We start from the raw sequence: 23,926 nt of genomic DNA, 5'->3' as shown, positions 1-23,926 counted from the left end.
CCATACTCTTACACAATACGACCAGTTTCTGAGACGACACTCAAACATTTGATGTCATTTAAGGATCTAGTGCAATCTCTTTGCTAGTGGCCCAAGTGATTCGTCATGAGCTGTATTGTAGTGACCTTGGCCAAGGAACTGAGAAAAAAATCAGTAGTTCACTTGTCGCACAAGTGCCACCTTTTTCTCCCGCAGGTAAAGTATTTACCCACAAAATGCAAAGGTACAGAAAGCAGATGGCAGTTATAAGAGTCTGGGGACATGAAAGGGAAGCAGTGGTTGGGAAGGGAGTGAGACAGGGCTGTAGCCTCTCCCCGATGTTATTCAATCTGTATATTGAGCAAGCAGTAAAGGAAACAAAAGAAAAATTCGGGGTAGGTATTAAAATCCATGGAGAAGAAATAAAAACTTTGAGGTTCGCCAATGACATTGTAATTCTGTCAGAGACAGCAAAGGACATGGAAGAGCAGTTGAACGGAATGGACAGTATCTTGAAAGGAGGATATAAGATGAATATCAACAAAAGCAAAACGAGGGTAATGGAATGTAGTCGAATTAAATCGGGTGGTGCTGAGGGAATTAGATTAGGAAATGAGACACTTAAAGTAGTAAAGGAGTTTTGCTATTTGCGGAGCAAAATAACTGATAATGGTCGATGTAGAGAGGATATAAAATGTAGACTGGCAATGGCAAGGAAGAGAATAGAAATTTGTTAACATCGAGTATAGATTTAAGTGTCAGGAAGTCATTTCTGAAAGTATTTGTATGGAGTGTAGCTATGTATGGAAGTGAAACATGGACGATAAATAGTTTGGACAAGAAGAGAAAAGAAGCTTTCGAATTGTGGTGCTACAAAAGAATGCTGAAGATTAGATGGGTAGATCACATAACTAATGAGGAGGTATTGAATAGAATTGGGGAGGAGTTTGTGGCACAACTTGACTAGAAGAAGGGATCGGTTGGTAGGACATGTTCTAAGGCATCAAGGGATCACCAATTTTGTATTGAAGGGTAGCGTGGAGGGTAAAAATCGTAGAGGGAGACTAAGAGATGAATACACTAAGCAGATTCAGAAGGATGTAGGTTACAGTAGGTACTGGGAGATGAAGACGCTTGCACAGGATAGAGTAGCATGGAGAACTGCATCAAACCAGTCTCAGGACTGAAGACCACAACAACATACAAAGGTTCTGGGTTATAGTCCCAGCGTGCACACATTTTTAATATGCCAGAAAGATTTATGTTAGTTACAATTACATACTTTTTTATTTACCTGCATTTGATTACCTAAGCCCTTCCACGCTGCCTTGGCTTTCCACGACATATTGTTCAGCGAGAAGATGTGCTGGTACAGGGCCCAGTATCCGCCCCGTTCGAAGGCGCCCAGCAGCTTTGCAGGATCGTGCAGTATCAAGCGGAAGTCCCCCAGCTGTCGGACGTCACCTCCCGCCTCCAGCAGTGCTTTCACAGCGGCCCAGCGACCACCCTCGGCGGCGTACCTCATCGGCGTCCACCCGAGCAGGCGGTCCACCGCAGACAGCGCGCCCACCCCCGCACGCCTGCACAGCCGCCGCAGCAAAGGCAGGTGGCACCGCGCCGCCGCCAGGTGCAGGACGCTGCGCCCGCACGCGTCTGCCTGCCCGACGTCGGCACCCTCGTCCAGCAGCGCCGCCATCTTGCTCTCGTCGCCATCCAGCAGCGCCTCCAACAGTGGCAGGCCCCTCGCTGCCCTCCGGTCGAAAGACTCCAGGAAGAACTCCAGTCTCTTGTTCACGTAGGCCTTGCGGTACATCCTCGCACGAAACTGTTTTCTATCTGTGACGAAGCACAACTTGGCAAGGAAGTGTTCGGCGAAGGTCCTGTGCAGGAATGCGGGTTTCCCGTTGGTGAACTGGTACACGATTCCAGATTTCACAAAGTAGTCCGTATCGAACGACAGCTTTGTCGGTACAGCCGCAATGTGCGACAGAAGTGATTCTGCGAGAGCCATCAACTGTGCCTCGTGCTGCTCCTGCTTCTCCACGACCTCTGCCTTCTTCCCGGGAACGGAAATGTTTTGACAGAATTTCTCCTCGTAAAGCCTTCTGAAGTTATTTCGGAAGAAAGTTTCGTACAGAGTCACAATGTCCCATGTCTCAGCTACTTCCTGTGACAGATTTACGAACATTTCGGCGAAGAGAGGGATTCTCAGAAGATCCCTTAAGCTCTTGTTGAGACCGGCGATGGGTGGAATGTTTCCCCTCAGCGGGTGGAGTGTGAAAAATTCTTTCAGCTCTGAGTCACTGAAAGGCTCCAGCGAGAGTGCCAACACACCCATCCGCGCCTCCAAGACCTTCAACGCTGCTGGCCTCGTCGTCACCAGGAGCTTTCCCTTGCGTGGTGCCACGAGAGGCAGCACTTCGATACACTTGTCGACGTAATCCGGGCACACCTCGTCGAAGCCGTCCACGAGGCAGACGACTCGCGGGGACCGCAGCAGGCTGTGGCGAAGCAGTGCGCACTCCAGTCTGGCCAGCTCGTCCTTGTTAAAGACTGCTGCCCTCAAGATGTCTTCTACAGAACTGCCACTGTCATCTAAAACTGTGTAAAACTCCAACAGATTAATTCTCAGTATCCAGCAGGCAGGGTCCCTTCCTTTTATCTGCTCCGCCACATGTGACAGCACCTTCGACTTGCCCACTCCGGGCCTCCCCTCTACAATTACCGTATTGCTCGCAGTGTCTAATGCCTTATACTGCTCTACCTTCTGCTTGATTCTGTGCCCTCCAATCCTGTCAGGATGCCCAAAATAGTAAACAATCTTCCATTCCTCGTTAGAAAACTGTAATACGTAGATTTTCAAAACTGGCCATGTTCTGGCAGCTTCACGAATACTCTCCAGCTCCTCAGTTAACACAATTAGTGGCCAATCGAATTTGGATTGAGTGCGGAACCAACTTTTCATCTGTGCAAAACTCGTGACTGAATGTATGCCTATTTTACATGACAGTGCCCCATAGGATGCGCTGTCGATGACGCACACATCCCAGCGCCCCAGAGACGAGAAGAACTTGTTTGTCACCAGGCGACGGTCCACCAGTTTCCTGGGCACATAGTAGGCAGGGAGCGTTTCCAGCTCCCGGCCCATCCTCAGAGGCTGTGACAGCTGCGCCAGAGCCAGCAAGAGTGTCGGCTTGCCGTCCAGAAGCGATTTCAGGGCATCGACATCTGCCATCTGGTCCCGCAGGCGGCATTCGTAGCGGTCCCCGTTCAGCCTGACTTTGACATCCAGAAGCTCATTCCAACTGTCATCGCTGATGTCAGATGTTTGGAAAGTGTCGTTGAAGCCTTTATTTTCCCTCAACGACACAATGATGAGACGGCGTTCATTTTCTATCTGGCCCGCCAGCTCAGACAATATGTCAGAGTCTTTTTCGCTGTCTACAAGCACCTGTAGATGATTGAAATAGGTTAACAACATTTAAATATTTTCAAACTTTCCTTTGTTATAAATTGGTCATGCAAGATTATTCCAGAAAATATGAAATTCTACTCACCTAAATTTTTGTATACTCAAACATACACTAGTGATAAATAACAATTTTTGCAGCCAAGATCGTATGTTAAAATATTTTCATCCGAAGATGACAGTTAGACCAGTCAAAACTGGTCACTCAGGGCATAAAAATATTTCAAAATGCAATCATGGTTACAAAACTTCTTATAAAAATTAAAGACCAGATCACACCCAGCAACATGTGCACCATACAAACACTTTTGACTGCAATATAAAAAAAACCTTCAAATTTCTTGTTTCTTCTCACACCAATAATTTTTACATAGAGTTATTCTATCAGTTATCTTCATATGATTCAGTTTTTAATTTTGATTTCTTTCAAGGATAAAAGATAAAGCCCGATAAGATGTGTTGGCACTAAGAGCCACCATTTGTTCCCAGTGAAATAACAAGTTTTGTGGGGGACAGCCATCATCAGCTAGCTGCACCAAACTTATGATACAAGAGAACTGAAATTCCTAGTAATAGGAGACTTTGAGAAGCAGCTTATTCAAGAAAATGAATTATCTGGATAGTAGTAGGAAGTCACATTATGTCGATTCACACACTTTCCCACTCCATCATAACTAACCTGAATAATTTACGATGTGGATTACCTTCCAAATATATTTCATGGGCAAAACATGAAAACATTCAAATTCCTACATCAAACAAACGTTACTGTTGGAAATGCTTATTCAACGCTAGCTCCAGTGCCCTGATGTCAACCTGTACGGTCCGTATCACACATACATGATTATATGTATAAGGAAGTCGTACTCTATCACTAATAGAATTACACAATAAATTTGTTCATTGTGTCAGTGCTGACTAGAGTCATTACTTAATGTACAGTATTTAATAATTATAAACTAGAATATACTTGTAATACACTGACTATGTAATACAATTGCCTCGGGGACCGAACACAATGGTAGTGTGTTTTTGTTAAATTTGTTAAAATAAAGCTCGCATTAGGCCAAAGACTTAATTTTTAATAAGAAAAATAATTCTGTCATGATCCATATACACATTTATTTAAAAGCGATGACCGGTTTCAATATTTTTTAGGTCATCATCAGACATACTCTGCAATAGGAGTAAAATCAGAGACTCGAAGGGATATCTAAACACGAATTGTGACTTACTAAAAAAACCAATAGCAATTTTTTGAGTCATAATGACTGGTTTGATGCGGCCTGCCGCAAATTCCTCTCCTTCGCTAACCTCTTCATCTCAGAGTAACGCTTGCAACATATGTAAGCAATCATTTGTATGCATTCAAACTTCTGTCTTCCCCTACAGTTTTTACCCTCTACAGCCCCCTCTTCCATCACAGAGGCTATTCCTGTTGTTGTGACAAAAGTCTTATCACTCTGTCCCTTCTTATTGCCAGCGTTTTCCACATGCTTCTTTCTTCACTGATTCTGTGGTGAACCTCCTCATTCCTTGTTAGTCCACCTAATTTTAACATTCTTCTGTAGCTCCACATCTCAAACACTTCAATTCTCTTCCTTTCTGGTTTTTTCACTATCCATCATACACTTTTGTACAATGCTGTGATCCAAAGGTACATCCTTAGAACTTTCTTCTTCAAGTTAAGGCCTATATTGGACGCCAATAGACATCTCTTGGCCAAAATTGCCCTCTTTGCCAGTTCTAGTGTGCATCTTATATCCTCCTTGCTTCAGTCTCATGGGTTATTTGGCATCCAAGGTAGCAGAATTCCTTAACTTTGTCTACTTTGTGATCCCAATATTGACTTAAAGTTTCTCACTATTCTCAGTTATGCTACAGGTCCTTACCTTTGTCTTTCTCTTTTTCTAGTTTACTCTCAATCCATACTTTGTACGCATCATACTGTTTATTCCATCCAACAGATCCTGTAATATTCTTCTTCACCTTGGCCGAGTGTAGCAATGTGATCAGTAAATTTTAATCCCACTCTTGAAGCTTTCGTTTATTTCGATAATTGCTTCTTCGCTGTAGAAATTGTACAGAAGGGGTGGAGGAGTGCATGCCTCTCTTACACCATTTTTAATTTGAGCACTTCGTTCTTGGTCTTTCAGTCTTATTGTTTCTTCTTGCTTTTGTACATGTTGTATATCACTCGTCTTTCCTTATAGCTTAACCCTATTTTTCTCAGAATTTCAAACATCTTGCCCCATTTTACATTGTCAATTGCTTGATCTAAGGCGACAAATTCTATCAGTGTGTTTTGATTTTTCTCCAGCCTTGCTTCCATCATCGAATAAAACGTCAGAACTGGCTCTCTGGTGCCTTTACCTTTCCTAAAGCCTAACTGATCGTCATCGAATACATCTTCAATTTTCTTTTCCATTCTTCTGAACATTATTCTTGTCATAAATTTGGATACATGAGCTGTTAAGTTGATTGTGCGATAATTCTCACACTTGTCAACTCTTGCAGTCTTCAGAATTGTGTGGATGATATTTTTACTAATGTCTGATGGTACATATTTAATCTCATAGATTCTTCATGTCAACATCAATAATCATTTGGTTGCCACTTCCCCCCAACGATTTTAGAAATTTCGAAGGAATGATATCTATCTCTTCTACCGGACTTCAAGTTTTGCTGAGAACTTCTAAATTCTGACTCTAATACTGGAACTCATATGTCATTTATGTCTACTCCAACTTCTTCTTCTGACACATCCATCACAGAGCCCTTCAATTTACTATTTCTGCCTATCTGCTCTCTCTTGTGCATTTAACAGTGGTATTCCAGTTGCACTCTTAATATTATCGCCATTGCTTTACATTTCACTGAAGGTTGTTTTGAATTTCCTGTATTTGCATTTCTTCACACCTTTCCTACAGCTATTTAGCCTTGGCTGCCCGCCATTTGCTCCCCCTTCACATTTTTTATTTCCTTCTTTCATTGATTAACTGAAGTATTTCATCTGTTACCCATTATTTCTATGCAGCTACCTTCCTTGTACCTGTATTTCTGTGTCCATCATCAGTCATTGCCGTTGTTAGAGACATTCACACCTTTTCAATTGAACTGCATGCTTTGATATTCTTTATCACAGTCTCGTGTCTCATCATTCCTCAGTATTTCAGTATCCCATTTCCTTCCAAACTGATTCTCTTGGTTCATCCTCTTAAACTTCAGTCTACTCTTCATCATTACTAAATTGTTATCTGAGTCTATATCTGCTCTTGTGTATGTCTTACAATCCAATATCTCATTTTGTAACCTCTGTCTGACCATGATGAAATCCAGCTGGAACCTTCCCGTGTCTCTGGATCCCTTCCAAGTATACCTCCTCCTTTTGTGACTACTGAAAAAAGTACTATTACTAGCTGAAATTAATTGCAGAACTCGATTAGTCTTTCTCCTGTCTCATTGCAGTGTGCAAGCCCATATTATCCCATAACTCTTCATTCTGTTCCTTTCCTTACAACCACGTTCCAGTCCCCCGTGATTATTAGAGTACCACATATCCCTTTACGTACTGAATTACCTGTTCAAAATCCTCAATTACTTTTTCTATGTCTTCATCTGCTGTTTGCGACATTGGCACATACACAGGAACTATCGTTGCTCGCATTGGCCGTTGAATCAGATGACAACAACCGTATCATTTAACTGTTCACAGTAGTTCACTCTCTGCCCTATCCCCATAGACCATTTTCTGCTGCTGTTGATATTACCCTACATTTGTCTGACCACAAAGTCCTTGTCCCCACCATATCTAGATTGAGCCTAAGCATTTCACTTTCCACATTTTCTAGCTTCCCTACCACGTTCAGACTTTTAATGTTTGATGCCCTGACTCGTAAAACATTATCCTTTTGTTGGTTATTCAAACTTTTCCTCGTGGTCACTTACCCCTTGGCAGTCCCAGATCCAAATGTGGGCTAGTCCAGAATATTTTGCCAATGGGGATCTTCAAGAGACTTTTTGAATTACAGGCCCCATGTCCTCTGGATACACATTATGTGGCTTTAATGCAGTGGTTTCCACTGCCTTTTGCATCCTCATGCCATTGATCGTTTGTTGGTTCTTCCACCTTTTAGGGGCAGTTTCCCACCCAAAGGACAAGAGGTTGTCCTGAAAGTCTGTCCACTCCTCCGTTCTCTTCGACAAGGCCACTTGCAGAACGAGGGTGACTGCGGCCGTTGCTGATTATTTTTATTGGAAAGTTATGCAATGGCTGAGTTCTGGCCTGGGACCTAGATCGTTCTCATTAGAAGCCAAGGATGCTACCCCTAGACACGGGCGAACCTAATCAACTAAAGATAAGCCCAAAGGCGGAAGGTAGATACGGTGACAGTGACAAGAAGCATGAAACTCATGTGTGAGGCATGAATGCCTATTGCTGGTTAGAGTAAGGAAGCTATGGGTTAAACAGAAGAGGCTCCACTCCCCATCTTCCACCTGACTTCAGTAACAGCCACTGAGATACCATGTACAGAAAGACGTGACAAATGTACCATATCTATGTAATTACAATACAAAATAGGAGTAGAAACAGTGTAAATTAGAACAGAATTTACTGTTATGTAAATTAGTTTACCAAAAATGCTATGATTAATATTATAACAATGAAGCAGTGGTAGGTTACACAAGCAATGGCTGCCCTCTGTAGGGACTTGATGTTGTTATGCGACGAGTAAGACCAGCGAAGATAATCGAGGAGACACCATAGGTAACTAAGGTGACAGCGTGCAGAATGTCACTGTGTTCTGTCTGCAGAGACCAAAGAGGTGCCACAAAAAGGAAGACATGGCGAGCCTGTGGGATGTATCAGTCAGGCGACGTCGTCTATAAAACATGCCTTCCACATGTGATGAATTGCCAGAAAATACTGAAATGGTCCTGCGACTCGCTACGTGACTGCTTCGAGATGGCGTCTTTTACAGCTGCCAGTGTCCAAGTGATACACAAGCTCTCCGCGCCTTCTGAAATTCAGCACCTAGTCCATGGCACATCATCTCTGGTCTCTCCAGACAGTACATGTAGACATCCTGCACGCCGTCACCTTGGTTACCTGTGGAGCCTCTTTGCTGGTCTTACGACTCGCATAATAAGATCAGGTCCCCACAGGGGCCAGCCACTTTTTGTAGAACTTTTTATCATTGCTTCACTGTTAATTATAGTGTTTTCGGTAAACTACTTCGTACAACAGTAAATTCTGTTTTCACTTTATGATGTTTGTACTTATATTTTGTAATATAATCGCATAGATACAGAACTTTCGTCACACTTCTCTGCGCATTGTCTCTCGTTGGCTGTGATTGTCTTTATTGATTTCAGGCAGAAGTCAGTGTGGGGATGTGGGGGAGGGGGACTGGTTGAACCTCTTCTACTTGACCAGTAGCTTCCTTACACCAACCAGTAGTCGACATCTATGCCTTGAACATAGTGTTTCTGGTACATCTCTCCACCCTACACTTTCCACCATTGCATATATCTTCAATTAATTGCTGCTGATATTTTGTTAGATTTAACTTACAGTTCTTGTTCAGCAATGCCTCTAAGGCTCTAATTTTACTGCTACTCCAGAGTATGGTATGATGAATGAAACTGGTCACCATTTTTTAAAAAATGTCTAAATGTGCCCAAGACTGCCTTTTAATTTTTATTAAATATTGTTTGAAGAGTTCTTATCACCAGGCTTTGCACCAACATTATTGTTTAAATACCCAACTCTCCGCAGTGTCTCATGAAATGAGGGCATGTGACACTGGAGATGGAGATCCGTCAGGCGGATGGGGACATTAAGCTTGGCGGACCCATTAATGCTATTTTACAGGTGCAGGCTATGTTCTGGCATCAAGTTTCACCCTCTCCCTTCTCTCATCATCATCATCATCATCATCATCATCATCATCATCATCATACAGTGCAAACATTACACTACACACAAACACACACACACACACACACACACACACACACACACACACACACACACACACACAAAGTATATACATGTAGCATTGCAAATAGTGTGTAATGGAGTAGTGTAAATAAACAAGCAAAAACTGTCCAGAATATGTTTGTTTTGAATCCACTTCTAAGAAACCAAAAAAAATTTACTGCCTCAGTGTACCTTCAAAAATCTTAAGACTCAATGCCTAAGCCTCAAAACAAATGTAATTTTTAGAGAAATGCTAAATGGTGCAAAATCTAAAGTAAACTTTAAGAATAATTTTCGACAGAAGGTGGTAGAGTCTCTCCATTAGTATGCAACTGTATCTCAGGAAAATAGTTGAAAACTTGAAGAAATCAAAGCTTAGAACATATCACTCAATGAAATTACAAAGAACTAATATTATGGTAATCTGCTTACCGCTTACATACGGTCCAGTGATTCTGTATTGGGACATGCAAACACCACAAAAAACAAGTAGATATTCATAAAAAGGCACCAGAGAGAGTAACTACTCACATCTCATTTGGAAAGAAACAATGCATATTTGGCGTTTGTACCTCTATAATATAAAGAAAAATGCAGCGAATTTCTCTAAATTTTGGTGAAATAATTTAAGAGACTAGGTTCAACATTCTCAATCGTGAGAATATTCATGAGGTACAATGTCTATAATGAACAGTTTTATATGATTGGCATAGCTCTGCATTTGAAAATGATGAAATGTCAAAATGCATAAGTTGATTTTGGAAATATAAAAAGTTTGGTCAAGACATCAGAAAAGTTATTGAAGCCCATCGAAATGGCGGCTTCGTCTCACAGCATTTTCATAGAAATTGCAAAATGCAAACAGTCGTTAGACAGGCAAAAGACATTTACAATGAAATATATATTTCAAAATGCACAAAACTATGACACTAGATCTTGATCATCAAATCAGAGTATGTTATGAGGTTAAAATACACATTTTAAAGAGAAACATTGAATCAATCCACAAGAGAACTAGACAATTTATCAAGTTCTACAAAACTTGCAGCAAAGATAAAATTGGAATAATAAAATAGATCAGCAGTAAGAGAGGATTTGAAGCAGAGATAACACAAATGTAAAATTCAATATTTTGAGGCAGAAAATTCATGACTGGGCAGTTTGTGAGGAAGTAAAACCCAAAGACTTGAATCACTTGGTGTGAGGGTAGGATGAAGAGCTCATTCTGAAAAAGAGAAACTGATGTCTGGGCAGAGAAAGTATAAAAGAATATACAGTTGCGTCTAAACATGAAAAACAATAATAAAAAACTAGCTTCAGTCTTTAAATACGGTGTAATGGGTATAAGTTCAGATACTTTAATTGGAGACTCGGGACAATTTACTGAACAACATTACATCAATATTTACTCCATTAACAGTTAATTATAACTCTTAGGAGTAGTATGTTTCTAGGTTTTGTAGTTCCTCCAAATACATGTGGCAAAGCCATTCATGCTTACCTTTCTCTGAGCAGCATGTCATGTGTTGAAGTGTGGATGCATGGACATAAAACAGTTCGCCTATTACTCACACAAAGTTGACAGTCAGCGCGGTGGCTGATGGGATCAACTATAAATGGGAAATGCCTTTACTGTTGCTCCCTTCAGCCATCACGCCGAGTGTCAACTTTGTTTGCACATGTAGTATATTGGCAGGTGTCGTCCTCTCAGTGGTGCAGTTATGACTGTGCAGAAAACATGCGGTAGTAAATTCTGTGACATGTTTGTAGGAAGACTGTTATACAGAGAAACAACTAACACACTGAAGTGTGTTGATATTAAGATACCAACGATCACAGTATCTGTACCACTAGCACCCTGCATAATTATTGTTCTGACAATGCTATATACTTCTTCAACATAAGCTATTTTTTCAGCTTTAGAGTGTATCTCCTCAAGAGCCTGCTTTTGAACCCTTGAGTAATTTCAGAATATAGCTAATTTAGCTAACGATTTCAGTGCCACTTTGTCTGAAAGATAGCAGATGGATGCAATGAGGTTTGCTTAAGAAATTGTAATATCACAACGCTTTAAGGACTGATGAATTACAGACTGTATATTTTTACAGACGTACTACATGTACTGATAAGCCACAATGTTGTGATCACTGTTCACTCTAAAACTGTATGCCAACTGCTGGTATCATAGGTAAGTGATGTGGTAAGGAAATTGTACAACTGAGGCAGAAACGAAAGGGAAATCACTTAGCTTAAGAAATTGTAATATCACAACGCTTTAAGGACTGATGAATTACAGACTGTATATTTTTACAGACGTACTACATGTACTGATAAGCCACAATGTTGTGATCACTGTTCACTCTAAAACTGTATGCCAACTGCTGGTATCATAGGTAAGTGATGTGGTAAGGAAATTGTACAACTGAGGCAGAAACGAAAGGGAAATCACTTATCGACATTACAGGTTGCAATTGGAGAAACTATTGATAAGAGTAACTTTTAAAGATGGCAAATTTTTTGTCCTGGCCCCTGGGAATTAACATTTTTAAGACAGTGGAGCTTTGGCCATTGGCATGCTGATGTTCTGAGCATCTGTTAAAAGTGGCTGAACGACGGTGAAACCACAAGTAGACGGAAAGATGTAGGACGTGTTTGCCTTGTCACAGAACTTGGAGGCTCACCCGCTCCATAAAGAAGGATAGTAGCTGATCTTTATAGATCTGAGAACAGAATTCAATGCCGGAGCAGACACAAGTGATTTGAAGCACACCATTTAGTGAACAATGTTGAATATCGGGCTTCGAGGGTCCCATATTGACCCAGTTAAGTCAGTGGGCTCATGACAGTCGAGATTGCACTGTTGATCAGTGAACTTGCCGAATGAATCACATTTCTTACTAGACCAGGTCAATGGTCCTAACCTGATAAGCTGTCATCCAGGTGTATGCCTTGTGTAAAATGTGCACTGTACCACAGTCGCACAGCAGTGGGGGCAGTACTCTGCTATAGGGAACACTTCTCTGGGCCTGCAGGAGACCTGTAGCAGTAATCAAAGGGGCCATGGCAATTTGTGGACTACGTAAACATTATTGTGGACCACCTGCATACCCTGTCGACATATGTTCTACCAGACGTCAGTGGAATCTTCTAGCACAATTGCTCTCCCCATCATAAAGCCAGAATCGTGCTGCAGTGTTTGGGGACCATGAAAGTTAACTCATGTTCATATCTCGGTCACCAAAATTGACTTATCTGAATCATATGGTGTACATATATTGGATGCTATTGGGCACCAGCTCTGCACCCACAACCACTGGCCTTAATTTGCAGGAACTGTGTGACCAGCACATTCACATCCGAAGGCACAAATCTCCAGAAAACTTCCAAGGACTTGTTAAATCCATGTCAGGCAGAATCGCTGCTGTGTTGAGTTCCGCAGGCAGAACCAGTACACTCTTAAGCACATGGTAATAATGTTTTAATTCATCAATGTTCATATGTATCATATATATGTATTTCTAAATACTTTATGCATAAAGGAGACCATGGTCCAAAAAGTAGAAGTGTTGAGTTGCTGACAGGCACACACAAAAGACAGAAAACTTACTAGCTTTTAATGTTATACTTTGACAAGATAGATAACAATGCACAAAGACACACACACACACTCACTCACACACACATTCACATGTGCACACACACACACACACACACACACACACACACACACACACACACACACACACCTATGTCCCTGCATGATGCGAGATAGACGAACAGTGCCAACGCTATTTTGCAGTAGGTGGCTTGGTTGTAATGAGGGTAGTGTTAGGTGTGGTGGGTGGAGGGAGAGGGAAATGGGAGACAGGGAGAAGGACTGGGGTTGGATGGCTAACAGCTTTGAGGTACACGGCTGGTTTTCTAGTTAGGAATGTGGGAGGGTGATGTGGCAAGTATATGGCCTGACACAACTGTAGCCACTGGTGGGAAGTGACACACGCTGAAAACGATGTGGGTATGTGAATTGGGAGGGGATGACAGGAGAAACTATTGGGCGGAGGTGCAGGGACTGAAGCCAGGACGATTACGGGAGCGGAGGATGTGTTATAAGGTTAACTCCCATCTCTGCTATTCAGAGGAGCTAGTGGTGAAGAATCCAGATGGTTTCAGTTTTGAAGCAGCCATACACAACATGAAAACAGATCCAGGCCTAATCATTCTATCTGAAGACAAAAGATCTACCACTGTTATGGTGAGTTGTAGTGACTACCTAATCGAAAGCCTCTGCCAACTGATTCCTTCATCTACAAGTTCGCCAGAGAGCTCCCATTCTAGAAGCTAGAAGTCTAACACAAACTCCCATCCTCACTGAAATCCATAGGCCCTTACCAGAATCTCTCACCATGTCACTAAATACCCCAATGACACACCACACACACACCTTCCACATGCTTTCCAAAATCCAAAAATACACGTGTACCAAAATCCAAAAAACCCACAAATCCAGATGCCCCACTGTAGCTATTGTGCTTGCACTGAAAGAATTTCCGCTCTTGTTGACCAGCACCACCAATCAAATGCCCAAAACCTAGCCTTCCACATCAGAGATACTAGACACTTCGTTCACTGACTTTCCACCACTCCAACCCTTCACCTCCTGGATCCCTACTCGTCACTGTTCATGTCGCCTCCCTATACACCAACATCTCTAACGACCAAGCCCTTGCCACTATCGAACAATACCTCTCCCATAGTGCCTTCAGACTCCAAAGCCACCAGTTCATTCTACTATCTGATGCTGCTTTCAATTGTTCTCATGACAGCTGTCATGATTTGTGATATAAAGTATTTTCTTTGATGTCATCAAAGAGAAGAGTACGTATAAAATTTTAAAAAAATTATGTCTTTCATACTATTATGATGCTAAAACGTACCAGCCATCGGCAAAATGGGCCCCAACAGCAGAGAATTTGGTGCCGGAGGTCTGGGAACCGCTCCAAATCCACCATGATGTGTGTTTCGTGAACCACTGCTTGGTGGATCTTTGTAGCAGAGAGAGCCGCTGTTCCTCTTTCTAGAGGCCTCACCCACGCTGGGTTACAGGACTCCACGTGGTCTCGAACATCTGCCACACTGCGGTACTCGAGTCTGGTGGTCAACGCTTTGCACCCAGTCACCTGTGTCCTGACGTATTCGTCTACAAGTGCCTGCCAATCGCTCCAAGCACTCGTCAAACACTCTCCCTTACGCTTGTTCATCCACTTCCTAATGCTCTCGCACAAACTGTCATTGATGGATCTGCATAGGTCACCAGCGCCCAGCAACTCTTCCAGCTCCTTGTAAATGTCACTCAATATTTGCACGGAATTCCTCTGCTGGCACAGCAAGTAGAAATGCTCCACGAAGCCAGCGTTCTCTCCCACTGCTTTCCACACCTGTTCGTTGTTTGGGTTGAGCCTGTACACGTTGCCTCCTGCCTGTAGCAGCTCCATTTCTGGAGTGCTGTCCACATATTGGCGTTCCAACAAGTTGAGGCTGCTCTCACCCAGAGAGGCGTTCGTCAGCAAGACGAATGTGAGTCTGCCCATCTCGAGTGACTCGCTAATTTCTCTGTAGGAGGTGCAGTACTTGCTGAGCCCAAAGTCGCAGTTCTGGGCCTCAGACAACAATGCACTACTGTGGATGAACGCGGATTTCTTGTGCTTCAGCTGGACGAGCATGATGCGCGCTTCAGGGTGTCCCTTAGGTCGCCACACCAGGACCACGTCGTCGAACTTGCCTGCATCCCCGTTGTTGGCAGACAATTGGAAGATGAGCCCGCGCCTCAGGCAGCGGAGGAACACCAGGGCCAGCACCCTCTCCTCGTATCGGTCCCCCTCTCCTGTGTTGTGTGCTCCCTTATTGTATTTCACTGCAGCAGACCTACAACGGAAAATATGATAAAGATGGTCATTATAGTGATGATGATGGTTTTATTATAATCAAAGGTAAGAGTATGGGCATCCTTGCTGAATATGGATGTATGCATTTAGTATGAAGATAAATCAAACAGTATTTGCACAACATTTTTCTACTTTAGTACAACATCAGTATGAAATTTATAATGGCACCATTTTCCTGGACAAACAACCTGCCTGTCAGTGCAATCAGTCTGTCATTGCACTAGTTTTCCAGCACCCTTAGAGACAAGTATCTCAGTTGAGCAGCAAGCGACGTACAGTATGTTAACTTTAAGACGGCAGAGTTGTGAGGGGAGTGCGGGGAGAGGAGGAAGCAAGCATTGGCTGGCGAGGGGTGAGGAGCCATTGGGGGCGGGGGGGGGGGGGGGGACAAGGCACGCCTACCAGTTGCAGTGCTGGCACTACAAATTGCGCGTCATGATTAGACGAAAGGCTTGGAAGTAAAACTCGCTTTAAATGTTGTTCGTAAACGAAACTGAAATCGTCATATATATATATATATATATATATATATATATATATATATATATATATATATATATATATGTTTGTCTACTATGCGCTCACAAACCATTCATCCGATTGCAATGAAACGAGATCGCCAGTGCACAATGTCTAGACGTTCTAACAACACATTCCTCTTGTTTTCCACCTTACGCCATATGAATCCCATAGACAAAAGTACTTTTCTCCGCGAGACAATATTCCACTTCCAGCCTATTTTGTCGTGCAAAAATGGAAGCAGTGTTTGCAGGCTCGGCACAATCTTCCGCACTGAATAAAATTCCGCTATCTTGTCGCGAATGACACGCTGGTTGAAATCATCGATCATTACTTCGATTTCTCCACTTCTTTTCCTAAGTTAAAAGAGAGAGAAAGATTTATAAGAAAATGCCTTCTGCACTGCAAGTATTTTTTTGAATTTGGAAATGTACTGTAATATGAATGTGTTTCGAAATAATACAGTAACCAGTGGTGTTTCCATACAAAGCAATACGGTAGCAAGGAAAAATGAAAGATGAGGTAATTCGGATGAAATAGGGGGCCCCTTCAAAGTGATCGCGAACAAAATATCTTAAATGGAAACTCACCTTTTCTTGCCAGGCGTTTGTGGTGATACGCCACGACGATTCTTGGAAAACTGTTTGAATCTTCCAAGGCTACGCATGCTTTGTCCTGTGTATGTAGCAGCTCTCAATGAAGATTTGTAAATGGGGTGAAGCAATTTTTTCTGCTCCCTTTCCCTTTCGCAGCATTCAATCATACGCAATGTAATTTTGCGAGCATCGCTACGTAATACTGGTTTCCTTCTAACCGTAGGCCTACCGGTAGGGGCTGTTGGCGACTCCCGAGATGGACCAGCAGCTGCCTCTTCACTCATTTTGATAATGTTTAGCACAACTGCACAACAGAAACACGCAGAACAGACGACAATGGCTACCTTGTACAACACAGTCAGCTACGTAATGTTGGCAGCAGTCGAAACTGCGTGCCTACCGAAGCCTCCCGACGTTTAAACACTGCTCACTCCTTTCATCTCTTTCTTCACTTAAACCAGGCTGCAACCTAGTGGTCAGCACCTCAAAAATTTATAATTAAAAACATACTGTGCTGTGAGACTCCTCAGTCGTATAAGGTGGAGACGTAATTATTTTGTATTGGATTATTCAGCGGAATTTCGCAGTGGACAAGCTGATACGAGTCGGCATTCACCTCTCAGTCTTCGCTCTCCGTCACATGAAATCCCCAGAGGTACCCACATAAACACATGGCACTTCTTTTGGCAAGATCGCAAGACTTTTAAGAGAATTGTTGGTGGAAGTTTGGCTGTTTCAAGTGAATTTGATTCCACGGAAGGCTGATTTTAAGCATACCAGTTCGCTCAAATCAGGCCCCACAATAACACGTCACTCACTGCTTTCTTAATATAAATGTCGCTGTAAGAACTTACTTGCCACTTGAGATCACAAAGAACAGTAGGAAAATGTTTTTAAAACTGAAGATGATAAAAAAAAGGCCTCAAATCTTCATATTAGCCGAGAAGGCTCAATGTTTTGTCATCGTTAGGTATTGAAAGTTCTATTTTAAGAGAAGTAAACTATGTAGATAGTATATGTAGCTTCATTAGTATCAAATACAGGCATGAACCTATTAGCTAATAATATTATTTAAAACTTTCATTTTAAGGCAAATTATTTGCGAAACTGTTGTACTTAATATTAATATAGGTAAACTTTGTCTGGTCAGTACAGTCCATTGAATACCTCAACTTACAAGTTCGCTTCTGGTTACAATATGGCTTTTTTTAGAATTGAAAACCAGACTATTTCATGACATGAATCTCAGCTCTTATTCTGCTTAAAAAAATACGGTTGTTCATTATAATCTTGGTAAATCTTGTTGAATACCTCAATGATTTCAGTTCGTTTTATTTTTTATTTCATAAATTCATTCAGTTACAAACGATACACTAAAGTTCTTTACGCTTAGCGCTTAGCAAGGGAATGTAGTATTAAAAATATTGTAATGGAGCAAGTTGCAAAGAAGTAAACAAAAAAAAAAAAAAACAAGACAGTGGTCCCATCCGACATGTCGAAGCCCACTCTGAAATTTTTTACGCAGGACCAATAAAACGAAAGAAATGCACTGTCCAAATTTTACCTGCTAAGACACACTGCAAGTATCTTTTTTAAACTGTTGAAGCTAGTCGTTTTTGTCGGCCGAACAACCGCTTATGAATGATGTTTGTACAGCCCTTCGTGCCTAGCTTACGATCAGCCGTGAGAAGAGAGCGTAGCGCCACATAGTGCTAACATCCGGAGTAACACAAGCAAATCTGAAGCAGCTAATCTATACAATAATGTCACGTATCATAAATATTTTGAATAGGAAGCAGTTTACATCAATAGCTTATGTTGCATATGTAATTCTTACAAAGAAGACCAGAGGAAAATAAATGAAGGCAGAGGTTCATGTTATAGATGACTTACATCAGTCACGACTTTAATATTTGAAATGCATTTATTACACACACACATCATTTTATAACAATTCCCGTAGCAGATTTCATATAATAATTTATGACCAATTTGTATTTTAGTAACAATGAAACATTTCCGTGTTTTAGAATTATATTAATACCTCCAGCTGCTGACTGGCGTTGATATATATCAATGGGGACAGGTCAAAATGTGTGCCCCGACCGGGAGCCGAACCTGCGATCTCCTGCTTACATAGCAGACGCTCTATCCATCTGAGCCACCGAGGGCACAGCGGGTAGCGCGACTGCAGGGACTATCTCGAGCACGCCTCCCGCGAGACCCACATTCTCACCTTGTAAGTCCACACACTACATTCGTAGTGTCCCACCCCAACACACTCATTACTCGTGGAAGACATTCTTACCAAGCCCCGTAAGAGTTCGGGGAATACGCGTGCATACGCACAGAAGAAAAGGTCATGGCTGGTATTGCCAGAACTACATACTTATATGGATATTGTGTCTGTTCTTTCGGACATCTCCTCTTCACTTTTGTTTGAAGTAAATTTCGTTCTTTTGCGACTGAATATACACAATGATTTCTTGAATCTGCTTTTAACCAGGTTGAAGAAGCCTTGAAATCAGCAATGTTCGTCTCGATAGCAATTTCGAGGGCTCCGTCTCATAGACCTCCGGTGCATTGCCTGTCATGAACGGTTCTACATTGTTGATATCTGAAGAAAACAGCTCTAAAGAAATTTTGTGAAGATTCAGTATTCAAGTTTAGGAGATTACATTATTTATTAATGGTGGTAATGGGACTTTGTGACGGCCCTATACAGTAAATCCTACGGACTGTTTTTCTTTCATAGATCTGTGAGTTTCATTGTGGCACGTATTTCTTACTTCATATACGCTGGTGTCAAAAATTAAAGCAACAAATGGAAATTTTGTATGATTGCTTTTATTTTACCAGAAAACACTACAAACAGGTGACAGTAAAGTAGAAGCAATGTAAAGAATGGAGAACGTAAACAAATGAAACATGCATAACGGTAGACCTAAATGTTATTCGTTTTTTCCAACTTTACAGGTTTGCACCACGTGCTCACAATTGGCTAATGTGCTCACTATGGGGTGTGACCACCTCTGGCAGCAATACAGGCCTGACAAACGACGGGGTATGCTGTAAATGATGTCATCAGTCTCATATTGGGGCAATAGCGCCCATTCTTCCTGCAGAGCTATTCGCAAGTCCGGGAGAGTGGTTGGTGGATGCTGATGTGATGCAACCCGTCTCCTTAGTGTATCCCAGACGTACCCTATGGGGCTCAAATCGGGAGAGCTAGCAGGCCACGCCCGACGGTCATTATATTCCGTTTCCAAGAAAGCATCAACCAGCTGTGCTCTATGAGGTTCCTTCAGTACGAAGTCTGAGTCCACAGCACCTCGTAACAACCGTACATGAGGTCACAAGATCTCGTCACTATAGCTGGCAGCAGTTAAATCTTGCTAATTCATCCCTACCATGTCATGAAGAGACGTTCGAGAGGTCAATATAATCCCTGTCCGCATCATTAAGAATCCTCCTCGATATCGGTATCGTTGCGCAATGTTTGGGTCCCGAGATCGTGTTCTACGTTCCCTCCAGATGTGATTCCGTCGAGAACCACTCTCCAGACCAAATCCGGACTCATGTGTGAAAAGAATATTGGCCCTCCGTTCGACCGCCCAGGTGGCATATTGATGACTCCGCTCTAGACGTTTCCTCTGTGAAGACGCGTTAGAGATACACATACAGCAGGCCTCCGACAATAAAGGCTACTCTGCTGAAGCCTTTTCTACAGCGTTTGCCTCGATATAACACGTCCAGTGGGTGCTGTGAGGTCAGATTCTAGTTGCCATGCAGTACTAAGGTGGTATCGTTGCGCCCTTACAGCCAATTAACGGTCCACTCTTTCCGATCTTACACGAGGTTGGTCCTGCCCTGGTCTTCAGGATAAAGTTTCGGTCTCTATAAACTGTCACCACATCCGAGAAACAACAGAACGAGTCACATCGGGCCACATGAGATTGTGCGACTGCCCTGCATCCTTTCTTTCTATGGTCTTCCACTGCAGAGCGTCGGGTAGGCCTCTTGTCTGTGCCATACTGCACCGTCTGTGGCTGTGTACACAGCGATTGTGTTTGTGGGATTGCCCAGCAAACACTACTCCGTTTGACAGGTGCCCTGACGTCATGGTTGGCGTGCTTGTCCGTTGACTGGAATACCACCAACCGTGCAGAACACTATCGTACACACGTCTGTTGACCGTTTGTTGCCTTAATTTTGGACAACAGTGTAAGTCTTTCATCCATTCATACAATTCACAAAGATTTTATAAAGCAGAACGGGGTTTGCTCTTGAGTGTTAGCCACAAGGAATATCAATTCAGTTTCAGCTCCATTCTTGACACTTGTGCTACCTCAAAAGCAACTAGTAATTGTTACGTTAAATGAGTAGCAAATTTGAGTGAACACTATCAGCGGACAATTGTTTGAGAGAAACTATGAACAAAAACTGAAATTAGCTTCACAAACTATGAACGCGCCGTGTCGTGTTATTTGTTTGCCGATGCACCCTCAACCAAGGATATGGGTCTGCCGTGTTGCGCATGCGCAGTACGTGCTCCGGTAAGGGTGTACATGCCTACAGCCGCCTAGTGAGCTACTAATTTGGTAATTTTCCACATTTCTTAAAAAAGCCTGTAGTATATCTTAGCAGGTAAAATCTTGACAAGGTCTTTCATTCGGCGTATTCTTCCTGTATAAAAAATTTCAGGGTATGCATCGACAAGTCGGATTGGACCATTCCCTTCTAGGCAATAAACTTTAAATGCTGCGTCTTAGGCTTTTAGTTCGATAGTTGTTCTAAAATGGCAGTTGTGCAGGTTAATCGACACACAATTTCCCGTGCTATAGTCCGCAAAACACGTCTTGCCCAAGGACCTATTTATCATAAATACATGTCTATCTTAATTCATCTTTAAGCGAGACAAACAAATAAAGAGACACAAAACATTCCAAAGCATATCGCTGTAATGTGAGTCTTTACTGAGGACCACATTTCCGAGTAATGTTCAAGAATGTGCTCCCAAAAACACTGTGGGCGTCACGTTTCCTGCAGGATGTTGACTTTTTTCCCTTTGTCCAGAAACCTGTGGTTGACTTCACGCTCTGGCATTTACTCTCTAATTCCAAGCCATGAAGCAATGTTTCATCTCCACTGACGATTCGTTTCAAAACCATTTACTTCAGTTAGCATGACAGAATTGTAACGAGTGACAGATCCTCACACGATTGCGCTTATGCTCCTTATTGAGTTGTATTGGGAAACGTCTTGCACTAACTTTACGGAAGTTGCACCAGTTGTAAACAGCTTCACAGCAGAAGCATGAGTAATGTACTGTCATGCTGAACAGTATCCGAACGACCTGAATTGCGTTTCGCCTTCTTCGTATGCAGCCCACATAACGAAACTGTCTTGCAGGTTGCGGGTCTTGTGCTCTCTTTTCGGTACACCAGTTTGACTGAACAAAATTATTACTACAAGCGACCTCAAGGAATAACTGCGCTGTATACTTATCAATATAGATACAAATTAACATCACAATAAAGGAAAAATCAGAAAATACGATTTTAGAGGTGACACAGTCATTACGCTTGTAAACTGAGATTTATTACAGTAAATGACATTTTAAAAAGCAAATATAAACTTGAAATTCTATCGAATTTGTACTGGACTAACACCTGGGACTCGAATCGAGCAACTATTGTTTCTAGCAACTAATTATGAATGATCTTAAACATCGTTCCAATCACAACTAACAAAGTGTGCTCTGGTTTAAACTTCAAATGACACAGCATAAATTTTTGTTTTGGTCGTGAATTCGAACCAAGCACCTAATCAGACTTAACCAAGCACAATCAAATGCCAGCTATCAAAAATTTTCGCCAATAGCGGGTAGACTGAAACTGAAATGTCACTACGAAAAACTTTTGTCTTGCCTGGCTTTTAGCACGACGACTATTGTCGTAGACGTACGTAGCTGTAATCATTTCAGCGCACCACCAACCTACACAGAGCACTCGTTCCTGACTGTGTCGTAAAGTTCTGTTTTCCTGGAATTTTATTGCAACCTGTACGAATCATCAATTTTCTTGTTCGTCCAAATCGATGATCACTAGCTGTCTTGGCTACCCGAAGCGTGCTTTTCACTTGATTTTGTAATCAGTGAAATCATATCACGAAGAGTATTGATGTACGTAATCCGTCGGGGTAAAGTTTACCTAAGAAAATCGGACAAGTGCGAGTAAATCTCGATCACTTCGGGTTCCGTACAAATTTCGTAGATGAGAATAATAATAATAATAATAATAATAATAATAGCCGGCCGCGGTGACCGAGCGGTTCTGCTTCAGTCCGGAACCGCGCGACTGCTACGGCCGCAGGTTCGAATCCTGCCTTGGGCATGGATGTGTACGATGTCCTTAGGTTAGTTAGGTTTAAGTAGTTCTAAGTTCTAGGGGACTGATGACCTCAGATGTTAAGTCCCATAGTGCTCAGAGCCATTTGAACCATTTTGAATAATAATAATAACAATAATTTTTGTAAACCCTCGTCGCCAACTTTTGTAAAAGCCCCGTCGTTACTGCTGTGAAGGACGAGTTGCCTGCAGTATAGCGCTAAGACAATTTTTTCCTGCCAATATTACATAGCTGTGCCCCAGGGTCATGTAACAGGATAGGAGAACGAAGGTTCTACAAGACCCCAACAAATTAGTAACAAAGTCACACAAATTAGTTAAAAAGGTTTACTTATCTTTGAGACTTGTTGAATAATTAAGTCTGCAACACTGCATGTAATATAACACAAAAAAGTCCTTCAATGGCTAAGTGCAAATAATTGTAGGTGAACCTCATATTACATAGCAAATGCAATTACAACTGTCTGTTCACTTGTAAGAGTTCACTAACCGACGTTTCCTGTCTAAGTCAGCCGTGGACGATGATCTGTATCCAAGTATGCGAGAACTGCTCTTCTGCCTTCCGAGTAGGCTTCTGTCCGTTGTCTTCAGGTCATTGGCGGATTCTACTCGCCCGGAAATTGGCCGAGACTACGTCGATATCTTCATCCTTAGCGCTGCCCAGAGCACTGATGGAACTTGCGCAATAATAATAATAATTTCGCGCTGAATATTCCAAAATTCCAGAAAACAGATTTTGGCCAAATAGAGTTGGTAAAAAATTCAAATACGAGTATCTAGGGGAGATAACCCAAGAAAATGCTCCGGAAAAATCTACACTACAGGAAAGGTTGCAGATAATGGGGAGAGCATATGGTATCACCAAAGACTCTACAATAAAAATAGTCTATCCGAAAATGCAAAAATAATGCATTACAACGCAGTAGTGAAGCCAGACTGCCTAGATGCAATGGAATGGTTCAAACGGCTCTGAGCACTATGGGACTTAACATCTGAGGTCATCAGTCTCCTAGAAATTAGAACTACTTA

General features: G+C 42.2%; 1 protein-coding gene across 1 annotated transcript in view; it reads right to left on the bottom strand.

Annotated features, from left to right (window-relative positions):
• The window catches only part of LOC126424805 (uncharacterized), a 71,597-nt gene that overhangs the window by 24,218 nt on the left and 23,453 nt on the right, over nucleotides 1-23,926 (bottom strand). Inside the window, exons 3-4 of the mRNA XM_050087596.1 lie at nucleotides 14,366-15,353; nucleotides 1,274-3,430 (exon numbers count right to left, since the gene is read on the bottom strand). Coding sequence (XP_049943553.1) covers nucleotides 1,274-3,430; nucleotides 14,366-15,353 — 3,145 coding nt within the window. The remainder of the gene's footprint in view (nucleotides 1-1,273; nucleotides 3,431-14,365; nucleotides 15,354-23,926) is intronic.

Source organism: Schistocerca serialis, chromosome 10, assembly GCF_023864345.2.
Source record: "Schistocerca serialis cubense isolate TAMUIC-IGC-003099 chromosome 10, iqSchSeri2.2, whole genome shotgun sequence".
In the NCBI taxonomy this organism is placed as follows: Eukaryota; Metazoa; Arthropoda; class Insecta; order Orthoptera; family Acrididae; genus Schistocerca; species Schistocerca serialis.
Note: the sequence above shows the minus strand (reverse complement) of the source record. Positions and strands in the feature narration are given on the sequence as shown.